The sequence below is a fragment of the Dasypus novemcinctus genome, chromosome 2 (assembly GCF_030445035.2).
Source record: "Dasypus novemcinctus isolate mDasNov1 chromosome 2, mDasNov1.1.hap2, whole genome shotgun sequence".
Taxonomy (NCBI): Eukaryota; Metazoa; Chordata; class Mammalia; order Cingulata; family Dasypodidae; genus Dasypus; species Dasypus novemcinctus.
This window is the reverse complement of record NC_080674.1, coordinates 129,814,328-129,834,225: the sequence shown is the minus strand read 5'-3', so window position 1 is coordinate 129,834,225 and position 19,898 is coordinate 129,814,328. Positions and strand designations below refer to the sequence as shown.

The following is a 19,898-nucleotide window of genomic DNA, read 5'->3' as shown; positions in this document are numbered from 1 at the left end:
TAATCCATTTTTTCTGTGGGAAAAAAAAAAAACAAAACACCAAAATGTATGTATATCTGGAAGGAGAGTAAACTTAAAAAAAAAAACACACACAATCATTTTGAATGAGGAAAATTTTTTGCACCACTTTTACAGCCAAGAGTACTAAGATGTGAAGAAGTCTGTTGATATTTTCATCAAGGGGCTCTCCTGTAAGTATACAACGGCCTTAACAGTCCTAAAGTATATGTTTCAATGTTCATTAGCTTTAGCAATGTTTGGCCCTAAACAAGACAGCTTCTAGAATTGCATAAATAAAAGCACATATATGTATAAATGCACACATGGACCCCAAAATTGATTCTCATTATTTTGGAAAATATCATCCCCTCGCCACCACACCTCCATCCTCCCTGCCCTTACTTAGCTTTTCTGGGCATATTGTTGTACCTTGTAATGCTGAGAGGAGATTGCTGAGTGTGTACTATTAGGCAAGGAGAGCCGAGCGCATGTTTAAGGTTAATCAGAGGCAAAACTAAGAAAATAATTCAGGAATCCTGCTTCTCAGTCTCCTATTCTAATAATTCCAAAAGTTATATTCTGCTTTTATGTTCATAGTACATTTTCAATGCTGTTTTTAGATAATTCGGTTTTAATCAAATTTTCATAGGACATGAAGGAGAGATAAAACACAAGCAATCTTTTCTTATTGAATTAATTTGATTTTTGTCTTTTGCACTGCCGGCTATCAAGACTGTCAAATAAACCGGTTTTGATTCATAAATAATAGTTCCATTATATCTACTGTGCCACTCGTCAGAGTACCTGAAATTTTAATTCACTTGTTCAGCTAAATTTCATCCTCAGTTCATGGCCATAAAATTCTTTATTGACAAACTTTCAAACCAACTTTGACTCTGAGGTATCTAGTCAACATTTTTCTTCTGTGTGGATATTAGTTTATTGAATAAGTGGCATCTGTTTTCCTCCACATCACTAGCAGAGGAGGTATTTCCCTTTGACAGCTTTGCAGGATTTATGGGTTTGCATGCTCTGAAGAAAAATGTACTAAGCAAAAAATTCCAATTCATTACCTCTTAGTACTTAATTAAGTTCATATCCACGGTACACTAGAGGTGAACCCTGAAACGACTGTGACAGCAGCAGAGCAGCCAGCTATATTATCTTGGGAAGACAGAGAGGATTCTAATTATCCTCACCTCATTTTTCTATCTATGATATTCATAAATGTTCTTTCTACATTGTTCCCCTTTACACCTAGACAGAGCTATTTGGAAAGCAAGTGGAGATTCCTCTCTGCAGTCACCAACCTGTCCATGGAATCTTATCAACCATCCAATTGAGCAGTGGCCTAAACACTGCTCTCTGCCCTTCCAGAACTCGGACACTTATCACAAGGTTTCCCCAGAGAGGCAGAGGTGTGGCTGCAGGAGGTGATTGGAACCTGGCAGGATGCAAGCGGTGCATCTCACTAAGCAACCACACACGAGCAGTGAGAGTCGGGTTTTACCTGTCAGGGTTCTGAGTGCACACGTGCATCTGTAACAGGATCCGCTGGGTGAAAGTCTTAAAGCACTGCCCACATTTCCAAAGATGCCAGTCACTGAACTCCGAGTGGAGCTGGCTTGTAGAAGTCGGGCTTGCAAGGACTCGCTGGTTTTTCACGTTGATTTGGTTGAATCCTGATTCAATGGGCCCAGACTTATCCAAGAGAGAGAAGTTCCTGCTGCATGGAGTCTGTGGGAAAACGATGGAGCGCTGCTGGGAGGCTGGGGAGAGTTTGCTGCTTTTGGTGAAGGGCTGCAGGGCATCTTGTCTGCACATGGCTTCCATGACCGTGGAAGGGACATTTACTAGGAGAACAGCAGTATTTTTAGATCAGTTTTGCTTGCCCTTAAAATAAGCAAAATAGCATGCATTTTTAAAAATTCCTATAAATCAGCATTTTAAAATTTTGTTTTTCTAAACTCAGAATTAACATAATAGTTTGACTTGAGGGGAAAGCACTGTTATCATAAATTAACAACTCATTCAAGGTCTCTTACTGAGCTATTACTATATGCTCAGCATTGTTCCTACATGGTTTTTGCCTGCATGGAGTTCACTTATGAACTGAAACATACAAGATTTCATAGTGAGGCTCCACATTGCCACTTATGCCAGAAGAGAGCTCAGATGGAAGGCACATGATGGGAGGGGGAGAGCAATCAGGGGCTTCCCAGAGAGGGTGGTCTTGAGCAGTGCAGAGAAAGTGGGCTCAGCTTCGCTGCATATAGGATTTCAGGCCTTCCACCAGATCTTGCCAGCACGACAGCTATTCAAGCAAAGCTGGCTGAAGAGATGAAGGGAACAACAGGAAAGATGTCTGGGTACAGGAAACATCTGGCATGTTGGTGGACAGTGAAGGAGACAGGCTGCATGGTTCTGGGCACGATGGGAAATAATGGAGAGGAGGTACAGACCTCGGAGGGCCTTAAAAGTCCAAATAGATGGAAAAATAATTAATTAATTAATTAAAAGACTTTAGTCCAAGGAATTAGACAAAGATTGTTCCTGAGCAGAGGACAAAGAACAAAGAATCAGCATTCAGGCTGGCTTGAGTGAGTAATGATTTAGTCAGGGTACACAGTGGATAAGGCCACAGAAGACTGGGTTTGCAACTTGGCCTTGGGAATCAGAAAGCCTGGTGTCGAATCCTGGACTCGGCTGATTATTAGCTGGGTGATCACAGGGGAGTTATTCAACCTCTCTTTCCCTCAGCTTTCCCATCTGTAAAGGCACGATGTAGAAGTAATAATATCATAATAACAGCAGCATGGCCAAGTGGCTGAGATGGCCTAGATTTTAACTCCACTATTTCCAGTCTTGAGACTGTGGGCAAGCAAGGAGCATTTAGCGGGCTATTGATTTAGCCCTTGGCAAAATGTGAAATGGTTATTTCAAAGAAAGAATGAGGTAACGACTATTAGGACTTAGCAAAGAGCCTGGCCCATTACTGACAGTCAATAGATGTTGCATTCTGTGAGGCCCACTTTCCTCATCTTTTAGACGCCACCCCCCACCCCCCACCCCCGCCTTTCATGAGGCTTAAATGAGATAATGAAAGTTCTCATCACAGGGCCTACCATCAACAGTAGCCACCATTCTTATTATTATAGAAGAAGAGACTGGAATGACAGGCGATGGACCTAAACTGGGCTGGTGGCAGAGGGAGTGGGGAAAGAAGCAGGAAAAAAGAAACATTTTTGAGGAGGAAAAACTGATACACTTAAAAAAATGTTTTTTTTTTCTTAAACATTGTTATTGTGTTAAGAGTATTCATCAAGTAGTCAGTAATCACTACACAAGTCCAGAGGTGATTAGAACCTAATATGCTTAAAACTATTATTCTTATGTAAAATAACTACTGTGTCAATAAAATGTATTTTTAAATCACTTCAAGGGTCAAAGAGATTATTGATCATGGGATGGTTAAGAGAAGGAAACTGGAGACCAAAATATTTTACAAAGAATGATTGGCAAAAAGATCCGTGATGGCAGGTAACAAAGCCATGCAAACCAGCCAGGGGTCCAAGGCCACATTAGAAGGACATACATGAGCTGAAGGCTCATCCTGCCTTCCCACAGACTATCACTAGGATGCTGGCATAGCACCACGTTTCTTCAACTATAGGAGGACGGTACAGGACCATGACAGTCAGCAGTGGACAGAAGTAGACAGCAAGGAGACGGCTGCAGACAGAAGACATCAAGTGTGGGGATATGAGGGGGTGGCTGTGCTGCCACGCAGGACTCTTCAACTCTGTACAATCAGCATTCTGTACAATCAGACGGTAAAAGAATCCAGCAAAAGTGCCCTGTCCACAGGGCACTGTCAGCCTGGCCCATCCTGCCTCAGGAAGGAAAACAAAGCAAGGGAACCACAGATTGGACGGCACCTAGGCACCTTCCAGTCAGCACTTCTTAACCCGGACTGGGGAGATATAAAAAAATGAAATTAGAACCTCTCAGAAGGACCTGGGCATCTGCATATTAAAAACTCTCTAAGTGCTTTTAATGTGCAATCAGCATTGAAAAGCACTGGCCTAATCCAACCCTCTCTTATTACAGATGAAAAGAGGTCCAAGAATGTTCAGGGGCTAGGCTAGAAGTTGTTACGGAGGGAGCTGGGCTTAGAAGCGGTAGCTTTCTGATGTCCAGGGAAGTGTCTTCTTATCATGCTGCTAGACTGTTTCTGCTCACTTTCTGTGTTTCAGAAAGAAAACGGATATTTTACAGCTAGCATGGGTAGATATAAAGATACAGATACAGATATATGATAGATGAAGCATATACATGAACACATATATACATATAAGTATCATTTATGAATATACCAAATACACATACATGCATAGGCTTATGAATATGTTTATGTTTTATATATAAATTGTGATTGAAATTTCAACTGCTAGGGCAGAAGTGTATAATCAGGATGGAATCTGTAGACAGTTTTTAGACTTTCAAAAATCTTTTATTGCACACCAATTGCTACTTTTTAAATAAGTATTGGAAGATAAGAAGGAATGCATCATCATGTTTAGGCGCTTTTTAAGTATATCATAAAAGCAGCCACATTGCCAGAGATCAGAAGAACACTTTACAACAATCTGGAAGAGGCAAAGCCCAGGGAAACGCCCATGATTTCAGAGCACACTGAGCTCTGGCAGGGTGGGAAAGGCTGGACTACCAGGAAGGAATGCATGGCGGGAAGACTGTAGAATGGCCATGTCATCAACATGCATAACAGAGAGAAAAACCGGCCAGAGGCTTCGCTCCTTGGAAAGAGGAATATGACACTCTTGGGGGAAAATAAAGCAAATAATACTTTTAAGTATAGATTATTGATTCTGACTTTCCATTTCTGCTCCTGGTGGGTAATCTAATAAATGAATTTTCAAAACTTGTTAAGGTTACATAATCTTTATATTAAACAAGAATTTGTGGGCCAGCGGGTTTTTGTAAGTTTAATGATTAATGGCAAAACAGTAACAAAGAAAAATGTATACCAGTTTGTATAACTAAATCCGTAATACATGGGGTCTGAGTTAATAATTACAAAATAGTGTTCAGGTAATAGAATGGGAGTAGGAGGAATGAAATTATTCTCCAACTTATTTTTTTCCTCTGGAACACCTCAAGCAAATATATGTTTTCCAGCAACAGAAAGTAATACTCATACTTTATATTTTACTTTTGGCATGGTCCTTTATTATACTTGTGAATAAATTCAACCCTACCAAATGAAAATGAGCCATAATTTGAGAGAAGAAGAATAGGAATAAATTTCACAAAAGCAACTACACTTGATCTCTAACTGATCTGTCACACTTTCAAGAACTTTAGAAGTCTAAAAAGTACAGTTTTTAAAAGCATGACTTAAAAGACACAAAAGATTGTTATTCCCAAATATCAACTTCATTGGCCATGGCAATCAAAACTATTAACAAAACACAGGAAATTATCAGAAAGGGAAAGAAAATGATCAGAAAACACTATATTGTCCCAACACAAGAAATACAATACAGAAACTGCAAGAGGCCAGAGATGGTTAACTAAAATGACCAGAAAGATCAAGAGGTTTCTACATGAAGACGTAATGAACTTCTAAAATCTCGTTTGTCTGTAAAGACAAAAGATTAGGAGGAAAAGTTGAACTCTCAAACCCTTGAATGAAGAACATGAACTCAACAAATTCTGGACAACTAAAATATTGAGAGAGGCAAATTCAGGATCAGTAAAACACAGTCCTACTCTAACCCCCCTTGTCCATTTATTGAGTCCACAGATACTAGCTACGTGTCCATTACATGCATGACACGGCTAGGTGCTATAGATACGGGATGAACAAGAAAGTCACAGTCCCTGCCCTCAGTACACTTAAACTCCAGAGGGACAGGCAGATGGCAAACAAAAATCTTTACAAAGAAACATTTACTTGGTTTCACCAAATCAAAAATTCCAGTAATTTTTTAATTATTATTTTTAAGTTATAACTGTAAGTTGCCATTTATCAGAAGACACCTGACAATGTAGACTAAAATGTGAAAAAAATATGAAATTTGGAATTGATAAAATGCAGCTATTACAACTGTGATAAATACTAGGAGAGAGAGGAATAGGATTTCAGGAAAGCATACGTAAGAGATGCTTATAATACTTGGGGAGTGAGGGATGGCTTCCCTGAGGCAGTAACCTTGAATTCATGTCCGAAGGGGTGCACAGGTCTCAGGTGGGTGGAAAAGGAAGAAAAGGCATTGCAAGGAGATGGAACACTGCCATCCTCTGCCATAGTGTTGTGCGAGGTGGCAAGGAACTCAGGACACTCGAGGAACTGAGCAGCCTGCAATGAGAGAGAAAGGCTGAGAGCAGCTGCCACTGAGGCACAAGCACCCATGGATGGGAACTAGGCAGGCAACGGTAATAAGTGGTGGGAGGCAGATTACTGTTGATATAATAGAGGATGGTGGGATCTGTAGCAAACTAAGAATGGCATGGCCAGTGTAAAGATACTTGGATTGTAATATTTCAAAACACTATGTAGGCCAAACAAAATATTGCTGGAGACTATATGTGGCCCATAAGCCAACAAATTAAAGAATTAGAAACTAATCATAAGAGTAAGGGAAAGCCAGAAAGTAGTTGAAGCTAAGGTTTATGCGTTCAATACATAACTCTAAATTGTTACATGAAAAAGTAATGTACACGTGTTAAAAATAGGGGACACTGTGGATGAGAAGAGGTATATGGGAACTCTGGGCACTTTTTGCACTATTTTTCTGTAATAGCTCTAAAACATAAAGTCTATTTTAAAAGAAAGCAAAGTGCAGAACAATATATACAGTATACTACTACTTATGCAAAAGGGTGGGGGTGGGACAAGAGCAGGAGAGGAAGAATATGCCTGCCTGAACGGTTGAATGGGCAAAACAATCTCTGGAAGGAGATCTAAGACACTGGCAATGTGACAGTGGCAATGTGATACCTCTTGGAAAGAGGACTGAATGGCCAACAGATAATTTATGAATTTGGTTAAATGTAACTGAATTTCCATGAACAAAACAAGTGAATAAACTGAATCAACAAAATAAACCAATTAACCCTTAATTTTGGCTGCTGTGATATAAGAGAGAAAGCATGGATACTTGCAGGAGGCTACTGCAGTGGTCCAGGCAAAGGCTGATGGTGACACTGATCATGGTGATGGCAGCAGAGATGAAGAGAAGAAATGTATTCAAGAATGTACAATCAGCAGGCCTTAATGACTGACTAGACAGAATGGGAACAGGAGACAAGTGTCAAGATTTCTAGAATGAACAACTGGATGAATGGGAGTGAGTTACTGAAATACAAAAGTAAATAGAACAAAGGTTGGCATATGTTTAGACTGAGATGGCTGTGAGACATGCAAGTGAAGATGTTGAATCGACAGGTGGATATAGAAATAGATTTGGAAATTTGTGTATAGGAAGTTTATTGGGGAGTGCTTTCAGGATCAGCATCTTGGGGGCAGTGAGTCAAATAGGACTGGGCAGGGAGAAAGGTGTTTAACATCTCTGGAGCTGGGAAGGTCCTTCAGAGTTGTCCTGCTTTAAGGCAAGGGAACCAGGCCTTTTTTAACCCCCACATTGACAGTCAGTGGACACGGGCTGCCATGGGGAGGTGGTGTGACCTAGGGTGAGTGGCTTTCTTAGGCTTAGGGTAATTCCTGGAGGGAGAGGAGCTTATGTGAGAACCCCAGCCTTTACATTCCCACAAACTGAGGGAGTGAGTGCTTCCATCCTGAAGTGGCAGCACATCATGGCATCCTACAGTACACAAGAGGTCAACACTCTCACGACATTGGGTTTCCCTGTGTCTTTTGTCACTTTTGTCTGTGCGTTCTATTAGAGTCCTGCACAGATACATAAGATCCTTGAAGAGCGACTTCTTCGCTTCTTCTAGTACCCTACAGGTTTCTCCAATTCTGGATTAATTTTTATTAGTTTCTTATTGGGGCAGGAAGTGCAAAATCAGGCCCCATACCATGCCACAGCTGGGCCTGATTTTTAGTGTGTGACTTTTTACCAATGGTCCAAGATGGACAGTTCATTGGCCCATTGGCTGGAGGACTGCATTTTTCTAATTTTCTTTAAGGTCAGGATAGCACCTTCCTCCAGCTTCCTGTGCAGACAAGGGGTTTAGAACCTTGTTTCCTCCCTACTGAGCTAATGCTCAGGCCAACACCTCCATAGCTCAGGCTCACGGTCAGGGCTTTGAGGTTACACTTCACTCCTGGCTTTCCTTTCTTGCTTTAGGACTCAACCTTGTATTTAATTTTTTTTTAAACCTAGAAATGCCATAAGTTTGTATTGAGAGAAAGGATTTCCCGTTTAGTCAGTCCACCCTCTTGACAGTCATTCCCACAGTTCAATACCAAATAGTCAAAGGATAACTGAATCATAGACTGTCACAGAAGTCAAGTAACGAAACATTACTCGACTTGGGCTACACCCCAAGCAGAAGCAATCTCTCCCTACTCTATTCCCCAGGTACTCTCTGCACGCCTTCCGAGGTACCTACGCAGTGTTTTGTACTATACTTGTGTGTTTCTGTGGCTTCTTCTAGAATTCCTGAAGGACGGGCTGAGTTTTCATTGTCTATCACAATGCTTCCCAGAGATATTCAATATACTAGTGTAACTGAACTATGCTCTAACCTCTTCAAAGGCCACAGGTTTAAGGCTTGAGGAAGGCTTCTCTCCTCATGGCCTGGTTTCTCACAGTGGCTGATGTGAAGGGGGTAAGAAGCACCGTGCAGAGTGCCCCTTCATATTTTGTGCTCTTTCAAATGAAAAGAAAAAGGCAGGCCTCTCAAGGCAGTGTTCCCTCCAGCGCAGCAACCCCTGCCTTGCAGTCAAGTTTCACATTCTGCTACCTCAGCTTCATAAGCCGAGACAGAAAAAGCAGCAGGAAGACTTGTTTAACATTTATTTCCAGGTTTTTTTTTTAATTTCCTCTGAAATGAATATGAACGCACCGTGGTCTTTACACTCTGCAGGAGCTAATCCTCCACTGGAAGCTTCGGGGAATCTCATTCCTCCTTGCGGATGCAATCTGTCGACACGGGCGTTCCTTCAGGCTCTTTGAAGGCCCACAGTGGATGGAGTGGCTCTCTCTTTGGAGCTCTATTACATTTCTAACTATGGCTTTTCAAAAGAAAATAACACAGGATTGCTTCCAGAACCTAAAAGCCTGTATGAAAATCTGTCCTCTCTTTAGGTCCAGGCGGCTTTGAACGCTCGTCCCGAGGCGAGTGCACCAGACCCCCTCACAGCCGCTGACAGAGGGGGGCAGTTACTGAAGCCTGAACTTGCCGCACACACTCAATAGGAAATGTGTACTTTTCATATTGAAAGAACCATGGGAAGAAAATTATATTTTCATAAATAAAAGTGCTTAATAAGTATGGCACGTAGACCCCCAAACCCTCCACTCCAAGCCCTCAACCCCTCCTGTCCATGCAGCGGCACCGTGCAGTGGAACCAGCGCTGTGGCTCTGTGGTGGTTTTCACTCCAAAGACTTGTGTCCAGGGTAAGAAATGCATTCCCTGAGTAATTATTCCACCCTTTCCACTTCTGACTTATAACTCAGGAAGAGATCATTCCATTCTTCCAGGCCCTCAGACCAAAAACCTTGCCACTATCCTTGACTCCTCTTTCTCTCCCAGTTAGCATCCAAGGAGTCAGCAAATGCTGTTGGCTTTACTCTCGAAATATAGCCACAACCACTTCTCATCACCTCCTCCACTTCCACACTGGTCCAAACCACCATCACCCTCCCCTGGATTCCTGCAAGAGCCTCTAACTGGACTCGCTGCTCCACCTTCACCCCTTACTGTCTACTCTCCGTGCAGCCTGAATAATCCTGTTTAAAACTTAAGGCAGGTAATGCCATCTGCTCAACACCCAACAATAGACCCTTCACCCAGTTCACACAGAGTAAAAGGCTGTGCCTGCCGCTCCCCAACTCTCGAACTTAACCCCACCACACACACACACCTCGCTCACTCCGCTTCACCTTTTCTGACCTGCATGATGCTCTTCCCAACACACCAGGAACATTTCCGCCCTGGGCCCTTTACACGCCTGCTGCCTGGAACACTCTTTTCCCAAATAACCACGTGGCTTGCTCCTTCAGCTCCTTCAAGTCTTGGCGCAAATGTCACCTTTTCAGTGGAATCTACCCTGGCCACCCTAAAACTACAGCTCCCGGCTAGCTCCTGGCACTCCTGACATATCAGCTCTGCTTCACAGTCTCTACAACACAGTCACCATCTGACAAACTACTTATTTATTTATTATTTGTCCCTGCCACTAAAATGTAAGCACCCTGAGGGCAGGAACTTTTGTTTGTTTTGGTCACTGCTTGAATTTGCAGCACCTTGCCAGGACACTGACTCAGAGCAACATTTGAGCTACGAACGGATGAGTGAATGAATGTATGTTTGGACTATGTCCTACCTGCTTTAGATCTCTAAGCTTTGATATGTTGACTCCCAGACGTCCCCCATAGCACACACCCAACTTCTTCAGAGTTTATAGCAGGTGGTATTAAAGGAGGAAAGAGAGGACCTTGCAGGATTTCTGAAATATTTTTCGATCAAATTTCACCTTTTAGCAAGTGAGGTTCTGACAGGGTTCCAGCGTAGAGAATGGCCCCTCATGCTGGCAGATCCAAGGGCTGATACTGGTGTATCTCTGTGCATAGACCTAGATCTGCTCTCAGGGGGTTGGGGGCTTGGAGCCACTCAGGGCAAGACAGATTATATTGGCCTCCCTCTCCACCATCTGCCCCTGACATTGACAGCACACTCATAACCAACACTGAGATTTTCTCGTATGAAAACAGACACTTCCTCAAACAGAAGTATCACTACAGAAAAGAAACCTTCCAATGGAAACTTGTGAAGTACGAGGAATGTACTACATGCCCAAAGATTCATTTCTTGATTTGAGATTGGTTTGGGGTTAAGGTATGGCAGAAAAGGAAAGTTGATAGTAACAGGCTTTTTGAGGACTTTTTTTTTTTAAAGAAAATAAACACAAGATGGAAAGAAGAACCATCATCAGCATTTTGTTTAGCAGTTACATGAGCATTTTTTAAAATTGGAGTTTGTGTTTGTCTGTGCAAGAGAGTTTTGAGCAAGGGAGAGGAGGGAGGGAGAGAAGTGAAGGAGGAAAAAGGAAAATGATACGTTTTTAAAATGAAGTTCTTTATCCACTAGCAAAATGGATCTGTTCTGTTTCATCCTTTGCAGCCTAACACCAACTTATCATTCACTGATTAGTCAATTTTGTGACAAAAACAAACAGCATCATTGAAAACCAATGTTTCTCACTGAAGCACCTCAGAATTATCTAATTCCACTCCAAATACTGGAAATTATATTTTCCAAAGAATTGAGAAAGCAAAAATATAAATCATAAATGAAGTTACTGCAAGTTTGCATTTGCATTGTTTTTTAAAAGGTAATGGATGTCATAGTAATAAACAGAAGAAAATTACATGGCCTGTTTTAAACTAGGAGTTTTAGAAAGGCACAAACCCCTCAGTCATATGTGTATGATTTTTATTATCATTTCCCATTCCAATGACCTTTTAGGAGTTAGCATTCGCAACTGACTGGAGGGGTGTTAGCCTGGGCAGACGGTATTATTTTCTCATTGTTTCATTTTTGCACACAGGGTGGACCCAACGAGATTGTGCATCCCTGTCAAGCTGAAGGTGTATCTCATACTGCTCCTGTTGTAACTCCCTAAGGTGCCAAGCATGGAAGCAGACCATAGTAGGAGCTCAGTAAATACTAAAACTAAGGTAAAGGAAAAATACTAATGCTGTTGGCGATGAGGCATGAAATTGTGAGCAGATGAAGAAAGATCGGCCTGTGCAGGTTAAGACGCCCTGTGAAAGAAGTGAAAAACATGCAGGGAAAAGAAAATGATGGAACAGACTTGCACACTTTTGAGTTATGTACCACAGTGAACCATGTTTCAGGAGCTTCAAGAAATACTCTTTAAAAGTTATCTTTGAAAGAGGTATTTTGAGATGTGAATTCAGAGCTAAAATAAATTCTTACAGTTTTCATCCTGGGCAATGCATTGTAAGGGGATCCCAAAGAAAGACGTATAGCTGTCATTGTACCACACCAGAAGCTCGGTACCCCTGGGAATATCTATACAGGCTCGGTAGAATATATTCGACCTATTCAAAACAAAAGAAAACCCATCTTAGTAATAGGTAGGACTCGTGTACCCCCATTCCACATTTTTATTGCCCCAAAAAGTTTTGCTCAGCTCCACCTAAACAGTTTCTGTTGTAAAAAATCTGCATCTGCCTTATTGTCCCCAGCAGCCAATTAGAGCCTGTGACCCAGTATGATAAACAACTTGCAATTCATTTCAGTGTCTCTTCATAGAGTATCTTGGCTGAGAGATGGATCTTTGGCCCAGGAGCAGAAACCAAGAGTTTATTAAAACAAAATATTCCATCTCCCACTAATAAGAAAATTCTCTGTCTTAGTAAATGGCAAAGACACTGGCTCCCCAGCCCCACTAATGAATTAATGCCATTGATTTCTTACTCAAAGGAAAGACATTAAATGTATTCTTGCAACTTGTACTGGGAGTTTCCAAATTTGTAATAAAATTAAGCAGCTTTGTGATACAAAGACAGGGAGAAATAAAAATCCCTTCCATTGCCTTTCTTCCGAAGTTTGATACAGAAGAGAAAAACTGTCTATATAAACTGGATAGAAATTCAATAAATATGAGAAGAGCACGTTTCTGTGACTGAAAGATTCCACTCTGAAATGATACAGTGAAAGTACCAAGAAATAAACATTTTTTATAACAGCTTTGGTACTCTATAGTTAAATCTACAGACTTAAAAAAAAAAATTGAGGAAACTGCGACTAGTTTTCTCAATGAAGAATCGCTACAAATATTAGCCTCAAGTTCAAGATAAAAGTGTTTAGGGTTGGTGGGCCTTAAATTTAGCCTTTCTGTAAGGAATTGGCAATTTGTTCCTTGTATAACACTGCAGACATAAGGCGAATCCTTCACCACATTTTTCATGGCAGTGAGATATGCACTTGTCAACATATTTTGTCACCACAAAGTGGCTCTTGGCAATAGGATCATAAAGATCAATAAAAAAGTGCAGATTCTCAATATTTTACTTGCAGCTGCAAAAATTTCATTTATCTTGTTATTTTCCTTACTTGCTGCCATTCTGTCTCATGAGGGCACTGCTAGCTAAGCAGAATGTTTTTACCAACATTCTATGAATATCTGACAAAAACTCCAGCCAGTTGTCCGGCCCTCACTCCCCTTCTTCCCTCTGCATCTCTAAGAGCTGTGCATTTTATTAATTCTTTCCACTGCTACATAAAAGAATCAAAATTGGAGCCGAGCTATAAATCACTGGCATTCCCTAACTTGAGAAAAATTGAGTCTACTTTGTACTTCACCCTTGTAACATTTCATCTCTCGGTTTGGCTTCCCTTAATATAAACACTGCGCCCGGCAAATGAATGTGCTAAAACCAAATGACACACTTTGCCGCTGAAAGAGCAGAACTGTTTTCAAGCAATGGGTGGTCTTCTGAGGCACAGAGTAGGCCGAGGGGGGAAAAAAATGTGTAAGTGTACACCGTTCCTTACAAGCGGGCAGAGCTTCCAAAACTCGCAGAAATCTCTGCATGTTGAAGCACATCAAAGGGATTTTTCCCTTTTCAGATAATATTTCCTTTGCTGACATGTATTTAGTATTGTGGTTGGATGACTCATAAAGATAGCTTCATGGCGTCCCAACGCAGTTGAAGCAGAACACATGCCAACAAACATTATTGTCAGCCTCAAAATAAAAACAAAACGTTCGGCTAAGGGTCAATCAATCAAGGGCGCTTTGAAGAAAATTCCATTTAGATATTACAAATCATAACAGAATGAATTTAAACCAGCTGACTTTTTGTGAAGAGGACATTCATGTACAATAAAAATTAGGCTGGCTCTTCAGGGTCCAACTTTTCTATTTTCTTACTCTTGGACATGGTCACTGGTGATGGATGCCAGTTTTTTAAATTGTGTTTTTGTAGTTCATTTTATAAAGATCTGAAGTAATCGAAAACAGACTGGCAGAGAGAACTCGAAGTTTAAGCGCCATTGTGAAAGGGGTGTTGTAAAACCCATTGACTATTGACAGATAAGTAATGACTTGCCCATGCCCACCTTCCTCTTAGGGTTTTCTTGTTTTCCCAAATTCAGAATTTGCTGGGAGAGCTCCCCGGGTACTCATTACAGAGCCAGCCAAACCATCTCTCGCTGTGGACAAGCACAATCTTTACTGAGTTTTCTAGCTCAGAGTTTTATAAAAACTTTACGACAGAAATGCAGCTGCAGTAAAGGTGAGGAAAGCCCATACATAGCAGTGTAATCAAATACTGTCTTGCACGATTTCATTTTAGCCATTATTTTAATGAAATAAAACTGCATAGGAAACCAAGGCGGTGAGTCACACGCTGCTCAAATATGTTCCTTTTGAATCAGAGCCCTTCAGAGAGCAAGCCAGATTTGTGCAGCTTTTAGCCTAGAAGGGGAAGACAGTTGTGGTTTTTGTTTTTTTTAAGCTTTCATTTTTAAAAACCAAAAAAAAAAAAAAAAAAAAGGAAAGGAAAATAAATAGCCATGGGCAGGATTCCAAATTGCCAAGCACAGGGCTTTCTTCTTTGATGTGTCTATGGAGCCTAATAAAGCTAAACAGTTGCTTCTGACTCTAAAGGGGACATGACTGTTTATAACTGAGGTCATATATTTATATGGCACATGTTTTCGAGGGATTTTGAGAAAAGAAATCTTAGTGGTAGGGCTTTTTCCTATTTGATTTGTTTTTGCCCTCCAGTCTCCATTCCACCCTTCTTTGGCACCAAGGGGAAATGCTTGACCAACAGGTGCATTGAGCAGATGCAGCTCAGCACCCTGAGAATCCATCTTGCTTCTCAGCTCCCAAAAGGCTCTGGGAAATGGGGATGGCTCTACTTTGTTTTTGATACCCTTTGGGCTTTGCTCAAACAGCTCAGGAAACTGGGACTCTATGCTCTGAAACCACTTCAACTCCTCAAAAATATCCTGACTAGTCAAACTCAAATGCTCTTGCACCTTCCAAGGGAGCAGATTTTTACCTTAAATGCTCTCGCACCTTCCAAGGGAGCAGGAGATTGTTACCTTGGCTCAGTCTTTGCTGCAAGCATATTAATTTTGGAAGGGCAATCTTGGGATGGTTTGAGCATTCTTGGTTTCCTATGCCTCTGTGCAAATGAAAGTGTTGCCCCTGGGAGAAAGCCTGATAGCAAGGGGTCTGGGGCTAAAATCTCTGAACTACTTGATCTCAGTGCACACATCTGCTGAAGGGAATTGACCCAACTCCATGGGTTCGCTGGGTTCATTCAGGTCATTGTGTCCCCATGACATAACTTTACCATGTATACTGAGCAAAAGAAACCTTTGCTAGCATCTTTATTTCTGAATTCTCATGAAATACCGTTGCAAGAACTAAAGGGGTATTAGAGACCTAGCAAAAAACTTTCTGCTAGTCCTTGAAGAGTTAGGCAGGACATTTTTTTTCAAAACCAACAGCAAGCCTGACTTTTTATTTGCAAGCCAAAGGGCTTCAGCTTGGTAAGTGGTAAATCAAGATATACTTTACCTGTACTGAACTACTGTTAGATTCTGTTCTCCACAGTGCCTTGCACATCGGATATACCTCATCCAGCTCGACTTACTAGGTTCCCCACCATCAATAAAGTGCTGTAGTGTCCCATCTTGGTCATATATCTAGAGAAGAGGTCAGAAGGTCAAGTAGTTAGAATGAATCATCAGCAATCATTTTCCCTGCTTCCCTTGGTGTCTTTACGTGCCAGCTATAGAAATTTATTGCCCTTAGGTTTGCCAGTGCTTACTGATGCTTGTGGAAACTCGACTGGAATAACAGGAAAATATTTTTTTGTGATGCAAGTCGATCACGTTTTTATTATCAAGCCAATCTTTCCTGTATTAAACATATTTGTGGTATCTCAAGGATGTGACCATGTTTCCCAAAGAATATTTAACCTATTTTGACAGGCTGGTCTTAAGTAATGAGCTGCCATATAAACAAAGCAAGCTGAAAGGAGAATCCACTCTGACATGCTTGGAACATCCACATAAGAGTCCCCCAGTCTCAAACATATAACCATTTGAAGACATTCTGGAGGCAGTAAACGTCTGTTTGACAAGCAGAGTGACTCCGAGCAGAAGGCAGTTGGACAGTTATGAAGCTGTAAAGAGCTGGTGAAATAGACTCTGATTCTGGTCAAATAAATGGACTCTCACCTCACAAAAGACGTAGAGACTTCAGCTGTCAGGGCCTGAGGAGTCACCAAAAAAATAGAGACCCTCAAAAAAAAGAAAGGACAGGGGAGAAGAAAACAATAGCTGTTTCCTGTGGACTTCAAATTCTTAACAGAAAATCAAACAGATTTTCTTTTGAGATCACATTCAAGAAAATGAATCAGCTTCAAGTCTGGCAATAAACATGGGACAAAGAGTTTTATGCAAAACTAGCTAGCCAACCAAACAAGGAGTCGGTGTTGGCACAGAGGAAATAGCTTTCCCTTCTAGAAACCAGCTCAGATCCAGGAGCAGGAGATGAGGGGGATACAAACGCACAACAATTCTAGAAGGTCATCCCCAGGACTGGAAGCAAGAGGCAGTTAAAAGAGTTTCTTAGGAGTGCGATTCTCAGGAGGACCATGGTACAACTGGAGCTTTTCAAATAAAATTTCAAATAAAATCAGCAGTGGGATATTTTGTCCGTAGCTGCTGAGGCATTCCCCAGAGCACCCGAAGAAATAATACATCTCTCACTCTTGTTAGTCAGTCAGCCTTTCCACTTTTCCTTTCCAAATAGACACAGAGAATAAGTTTTACAGAGAGCCTCACTGATTACTTTTAGGCCCTAAAATTAATATGGTCATTTATATTAATTTAACTCAGTATTTCTACTCTGGGGTCCCAAAGCCTTAGTGATGACAGTTTCTTTTTACTGTCACCAGTCATTTTTAAATAGCTGAAAGTTTGTGTGTGTTTTTACTTTTCATGAACTCATTTCTCTCTATCCTCAACCTTTCCACCAAACCCCACAAATAAAAGATAATCTAATAAAGACAACTGTTGGCGAAATTATGACCAGATAAACAAGCCAAAGTGATCACAATTCATAGTTAATTTAACCTGAGAAAAGTGAAAGGATTTCTGGATTATATCTTAATTCCTGGATTGTATTATATTGAAAGCTTAAGACTTCTTTAAATTCCTAATTTCTGGATGATGGCAGAGATTATAAACATTTAGTGTGGTAGATACATCAGCTACGTGAGCACTCTAATGACGGACATCACACTTAGGCTAGATTACACTATATTTTGGTTTTGTTTTTAGGAAGCTGGTTAAGAGTCAAAGTCTCAACCCTGTGCCTGCTGTTGACAGCTCATGCGACACTGAACAAAGCCTGACTCCAGTGTTTATCTACAACGGAGCCAAAATGCTGATGACCCCCGCCCCGTCTCCTCTGCCTCCCCTGTACAAACTTTCCACGAGGACTGCTAGTGAAAATAATTATGAAATACTGTGTGCTTTTAATCAGTGTCCTCAACAGCAATTAAAAATTCTCTAATATCTATATGTGGTGGGAACTACCTTAAGTATTGGCTCATTTGAACAACAGCCACCGGCCAACTAGGCTTTAAACTCAGTAAAGAAAGCATTTTCTTCCACACTCTTGCTTCAGCAATAATTTCCTTAATTAAGAATATTTACTACAAGGGTACTTACAATTTTTGTCTGCCTAATATAAACTGCTACTTGCCTTGAAGCAATAGTTGGCTATTTGTAAGGCATTTGCTGAATATCGCACATGTAGCTCATGGTGTGAGACTGGGCTTCAGCTAACACTGGTAGTACAGTATTTCACATGAAACTATAGCGACTCCCACGCACCTACTTAGACCCAATAACTGCATATCCGATTAGAGTTGAGGAAACTTGCTCAATCTTGCTACAGCTCCTGCCCTCAGTTCCCAGAGCACAGTCATCACCAAGCCCAGCTAAATTTGCCTCCTAAATACCTTGCAGGTGTGTCCATCTCTCCCTCTCCCTTTACCGTCCTAGACCAAATCAGTTTCGTTTTTCACCAGAAGTTTGGCAATGGCCTCTTCGCTCATCTCTTGCCGGGCACCCTCCAACCTAGTCTCTAAATTTAACACAGTGACCTTCAAAACTCAAATCTAACTATATCTGTTTCACCCAACTTCCCTTGAAAAGTAAAAAATAAAAGCTTCATAAATGTGTAGTCATAACAACATAAATTCATAGCATTTGGAATTCCTCCAAGGGCTCATCGTATTAATATGACCAAAGTAATTTAGGGAGGCCAAAGCCCTGCCTTTGCATTTGGCTCAAGATAATCCACGGCTCTCTCTAAACCTGTGCTCTTAAAGAGTTGACATTCAACTCAGTGTTTCTGGAAAGGAAACGATGGGCCAGAAAATTCTGCTCCCTATTTGTGCTCATTCCTCCAGAATAACGAGAATAAAAAGTGGAAAAAAAGAACATCCAAATATGAGTGTTAATAGAAAGATGACTTCTCAGAAAAAGCCTAGATACTAATTTGGCAGGTATCATTACTCTCCATTTGCTCAACTTTGTTTCCATTCAAGAACTCACTTTTAAAAGGGGGAGGGCTGTTAAAATTCTGGGTGTAATTGAACTATTCAAGGCAACAGTGCTTGTATCATCTCTTCAATGGGTTTAGGTCTATAGGAGCAGCAACGATGTCAAGTTTGGGAGGTTGCTTTGGAGACTGCGTTAGTCACCTATCTTTGTGTGCTGCTAAAAGTTAGAAACCTGATAGGTCTAAAATATTTAAAGAATTTCAAGAGATATGAAGATGAAGACCAAGGGTTATTTTGTTATTATCTTTCAAAAGATTTAAAATAAGCAGAAAAATTTCCCAAATTAATAAGCACAAAGTATATACGCAATCCCCCTCAGGACCTACAAAAATGTCAAAAAGGTCAGGAATTTAATTCATTCAAACAGGGAGAATGGAGGCATTAAAATAGATTAAGGAAAAGACTCGTGCTGAAAGAATGTCTGAAAACAAGCAAAGCACTGCTGAAAACTGCCATTTATTCTGAATGCACATGAGCAACAAAGTTTTAATATTTGCTCTGTTCTTTCAAAGAAAGTGCAACACTGAACCTTTGGGGGTAGGGAAAATATGTATGAAGAAACACAGGGCACTTAGTGGAACAATGGTTAAATTCTGCTTTGGAAAACTTTCGAAACTCTAGAAAATGTATCAGGCATATTTGTTTTAGGAAACCAGGACCAGCATTGCTGAAAAGAGTATAAAATAGCACAGGGAATGCGGATGTCTTATATTTTTTTTAATGTAACATTTAAAAAAAAATAGAGAAAAAAAAAGAAATGAACCGTTAACAAAATGGAGGGAAAAAACTGCACAGGAACATTGGAGAGCATTTTGGCAATATCTAAATAAAGTTGACAATGTACATACCCCATGACTCAAAAATTTCAGCTCTAGGAAATTACCCCAAAGAAACTTTGATACATATGTCTAAGGAGACAAGTTCAAGGGCATTCATAGAAGCATTATTTGTAATAGCAAATAATTAGAAGTAACCAAAATATCTATCATCAGAAGAATAATCATTTAGTCAACAAAATAATACTGAACACTTAAAATGACTATACTAAACCT

General features: G+C 40.7%; 1 protein-coding gene across 1 annotated transcript in view; it reads right to left on the bottom strand.

The window, feature by feature from the left end:
- PRDM6 (PR/SET domain 6) overlaps positions 1 to 19,898 on the bottom strand; it is a 98,816-nt gene that overhangs the window by 14,734 nt on the left and 64,184 nt on the right. Inside the window, exons 4-6 of the mRNA XM_058277855.2 lie at positions 15,783 to 15,910; positions 12,158 to 12,282; positions 1,511 to 1,853 (exon numbers count right to left, since the gene is read on the bottom strand). Coding sequence (XP_058133838.1) covers positions 1,511 to 1,853; positions 12,158 to 12,282; positions 15,783 to 15,910 — 596 coding nt within the window. The remainder of the gene's footprint in view (positions 1 to 1,510; positions 1,854 to 12,157; positions 12,283 to 15,782; positions 15,911 to 19,898) is intronic.